At 44.7% G+C, this 3,755-nt stretch overlaps 1 protein-coding gene across 1 annotated transcript in view; it reads right to left on the bottom strand.

The window, feature by feature from the left end:
• Positions 1-76: 76 nt before the first annotated feature.
• cfap298 (cilia and flagella associated protein 298) overlaps positions 77-3,755 on the bottom strand; it is a gene marked incomplete at its 5' end in the record, with an annotated part of 7,808 nt that continues 4,129 nt past the window's right edge. The window contains 2 exons of the mRNA XM_024145590.2: positions 77-354; positions 638-689. Of these exons, the coding sequence (XP_024001358.1) occupies positions 124-354; positions 638-689 (283 nt within the window). The remainder of the gene's footprint in view (positions 355-637; positions 690-3,755) is intronic.

Genomic DNA, 3,755 nt, shown 5'->3' with positions numbered 1-3,755 from the left:
TACACTGTAACGTCAGGGAGGTGATCCCATGTACAGACCCAGTACACAGAATTAACAACAACTGAGATAAACATTTAATTAATTAATTAATAAATAAACAAATCCATTAATAAATAGAAGGACTTAGATGTTCTCTATGGGGAAGCCATCCGGTGGTGATGTGACTACCCAGGAAGAGGCCTGCTGTTTACCTACCTGTGTTCCTGATAGGTCCTCCTGGTCCTCCAGCTCCATCCTGATTGGGTCGTGTGGCGGCAAGCCCATGGGGTAAACGATCATCACCGCGCCCCTCAGCTGGTCCAGCGCCTCCTTCACCATCTCCATGGTAACACACACACCAGCCACCGCCTGTTTCTGAAGAGCACAAGAGGAGGAGAAATAAGAAAAGGGGCCTGCGTCACCAAATGACACCCTAAACCCTACATAGCGCACTACTTCCCCTATGGGCCCAGGTCAAAAGTAGTGCACCATATAGGGAATAGGGTGCCGTTTGGGACGGAATATAAGATGTGTGTGGTGTGATCCATTAGACGTAGTTTTTCCATATCTGGTGTAAGTGTCTGTGTTGGGTATTTAAATACTGTAGTTACCTTAGAGATGAGTGTCTGTGTGTTGGATATTTAAATACTGTAGTTACCTTAGAGATGAGTTTTTTGTCTCTTTGGTTGGTATGTTTATTGTGGTCTTTGGTTACGTTGGTTTGTTTGGTCGTAGGTTTTATTTGGTTGGCGTATGTTTGTGGTTTCGTAATGGTTCTATTTGAGTCTCTGTTGTGTATTCTAGTTTCCTTTGGTTCGTTTAGGGATGCAATTCTGGTCAAGTTTGCTTTCGGATAACTAACCTCATAATGGTCACAACACGAAAATAAAATCAAACGAAAATGCTGTGACAAACAGAAATACTATGCCTGATACAAGGAGCTATGTAAGAAAGTCAAATCCGTTGAGAGTTGACTGATAATGCGTACAAGCGATTGTGATAGCAACAATGGAGTACCCATCAGCCGATAATAATGTCATTCTGAAAACGTTATGTAGTGTAAGACCTGGGTTTATAACGTGGGAATCGACCTCTGCGCACGAGCATAGCTTTTTGCGGCAGTCGTGCGACAGGGCCGGATCTATGTCGAAGGTCGAGGGTGAGACTGCCCTGCTGTTTCATTAACTATGGTTTGTCTGTAAGTGTGCGTCCTTCCCACGAGGAGCTGAAATGTATATTTTTAATAAAGTGATCGAATCAACATCGCTTTTTAACTAATTTGTGCTAGTCACACTGGAGACGGGACGCTTTGATAGCTAGTAAGGCTGAAATTTAAATTGACACAAGGGTTTTGCGTAATTGAGACACATGGGAAAAGTCTATGGTTGTGTTATAAAGTTTTTATTAAAAGTAGGACATCCAGGACCACGCGGAAGGACGACGTTGGTGCGGCAACACAGGTAAGAGGTAAGGATGATCCATGTTGTTTATCGTGAATAGCGTGACCAGTTATCGATATTGAACTCCGACCTCGTAATAAGAGAACGGACTCGAGCATTCCTCAGCTAACAAGCAGATATTTTTCATTAAAGAGCTTAATGTAACATGCCAACTGACAAACCTATCGCCTTACAGTCAAAAGGCTATAGTCTATTATTGAACATGCAACTCCTGTAATGAAGACGCAATATAAAGTCATTTTTAAACGTCCAATTATCTCTTAATGCTTTTCAATGAGGAAATGTGTAATTGTAATTTGGTTTACTTTCTGTAATGGAATTAACCTTGAAGCTGAGTGTGCTCCCTATTCCTCCTCTTCCAGCTCTACCGAAAGATGAAGGAGGTGCTGAGGAACACATGGAGGAGGCAAGGAGTCCATATCAAGGTAACTACGGTTTTAAATACCCAACACGACACTCATCTCTGGACTAAAGTATTTAATATCCAACACGACACTCATCTCTAAGGTAACTACATTATTTAAAATATCACAGACACTCATCTCTAAGGTAACTAGTATTAATCAGTCATTTAATATACCAACACACAGACACTCATCTTAAGGTAATACAGTATTTAAATACCAACACACAGACACTCATCTAAGGTAACTACAGTATTTAAATATCCAACACAGACACTCATCTCTAAGGTAACTACAGTATTTATAACCCAACACGACACTTACAGATATGGAAAAATCCGTCTAATGGATCACACACACATCTTATTCCGTCCCAAACGGCACCCCTATTCCCTATATGGTGCACTATTTGACTGGGCCATAGGGAAGTAGTGCGCTATGTAGGGTTTAGGGTGTCATTTGGTGACGCAGGCCCCTTTTCTTATTTTCCTCCTCTTGTGCTCTTCAGAAACGGCGGTGGCTTGGTGTGTGTGTTTACCATGGAGATGGTGAAGGAGGCGTGAGCTGAGGGGCGCGTGATGATGTTTACCCCATGGGCTTGCGCCACAGACCCAATCAGGATGGAGCTGGAGGACCAGGAGGACCTATCAGGAACACAGGTAGGTAAACAGCAGCCTCTTCCTGGGTAGTCACATCACACGGATGGTTCCATAGAGAACATCTAAGTTTCTCATTTATTAATGGATTTGTTTATTTATTATTTTATATTAAATGTTCTAGTTGTTGTTAAGTTACTTGTGTACTGGGTTGTTACATGGGATCACTCCCTGACGTTACAGTGTATGGCAGGCATCCTTCCCGCTCTGACGTTACAGTGGTATTGCAGGCATCGCCTCCCTGACGTTACAGTGTACGGCAGGCATCGCCTCCTGACGTTCAGTGATCCGGCAGGATACGCCTCCCTGACGTTACAGTGTACGGCAGGCATCGCCTCCCTGAGTTACAGTGTACGGAGCGGCATCGCCTCCCTGAGTTACAGTGTAAGGCAGGCATCGCCTCCCTGCCGTTAAAGTGTACGGCGGCATCGCTCCCTGACGTTACAGTGTGAGGCAGGCTAGTCTGATTTTAGCAGATTACGCAGGATATAGCCATTGAGTCTTCTTGGGTATGATGCTACAGCTTGGACACCTGTATTTAGGGGAGTTTTCTCTGTTTTCTACTGAGATCCTCTCAAGATCTGTCAGGTGGGATGGGGAGCGTTGCTGCACAGAATTCTAGGTCTTGCCAAGAGATGTTAGATTGGGTTAAAAGTGGGTTGGCTGGGCCACTGAAAGACATTCAGAGACTTGTCCTGAAGCACTCTCTGCGTTTATTGGCTGTGTGTTAGAGTCATTGTTGAATTGAGGTGAATGCCCAGCGTCTGAGGTCTGGAGCGTCTGGAGAAGGTTTTCATCAAGGATCTCTCTGTACTTTGCTCCGTTCAACTTGATTGACTAGTCATCCATGCCACTGAAAAAACATACCAGCATGATGTTGCCACCACATGCTTCACCGTAGGATGGTGCCAGGTTTCCTCCAGACGTGACGCTTGGCATTCAGGCCAAGAGTTCAATCTTGGTTTCATTAGACAGGGAATCGTGTTCTCTAACGGTCTGAGTCCTTTAGGTGCTTTTGGCAAACTCCAAGAGAGCTGTCATGTGCCTTTTACTGAGAGTGGGTTCCGTCTGCCACTCTACCATAAAGGCTGATTGGTATGCAGAGATGGTTTGTCCTTCTGGAAGGTTCTCCCATCTCCACAGAGGAACTCTGGAGCTCTGTCAGAGTGAACCAGGTTCTTGGTCACTCTCCCGAAGGCCCTTCTCCCGATTGCTCAGTTGTGGGCGGCCAGCTCTAGGAAGAGTTTGGTGGTTGC

This window comes from Salvelinus sp. IW2-2015, unplaced genomic scaffold (genome assembly GCF_002910315.2).
Source record: "Salvelinus sp. IW2-2015 unplaced genomic scaffold, ASM291031v2 Un_scaffold9254, whole genome shotgun sequence".
In the NCBI taxonomy this organism is placed as follows: domain Eukaryota; kingdom Metazoa; phylum Chordata; class Actinopteri; order Salmoniformes; family Salmonidae; genus Salvelinus; species Salvelinus sp. IW2-2015.
The sequence above is the reverse complement of the archived record's forward strand: the minus strand, read 5'-3'. Positions and strand labels throughout refer to the sequence as shown.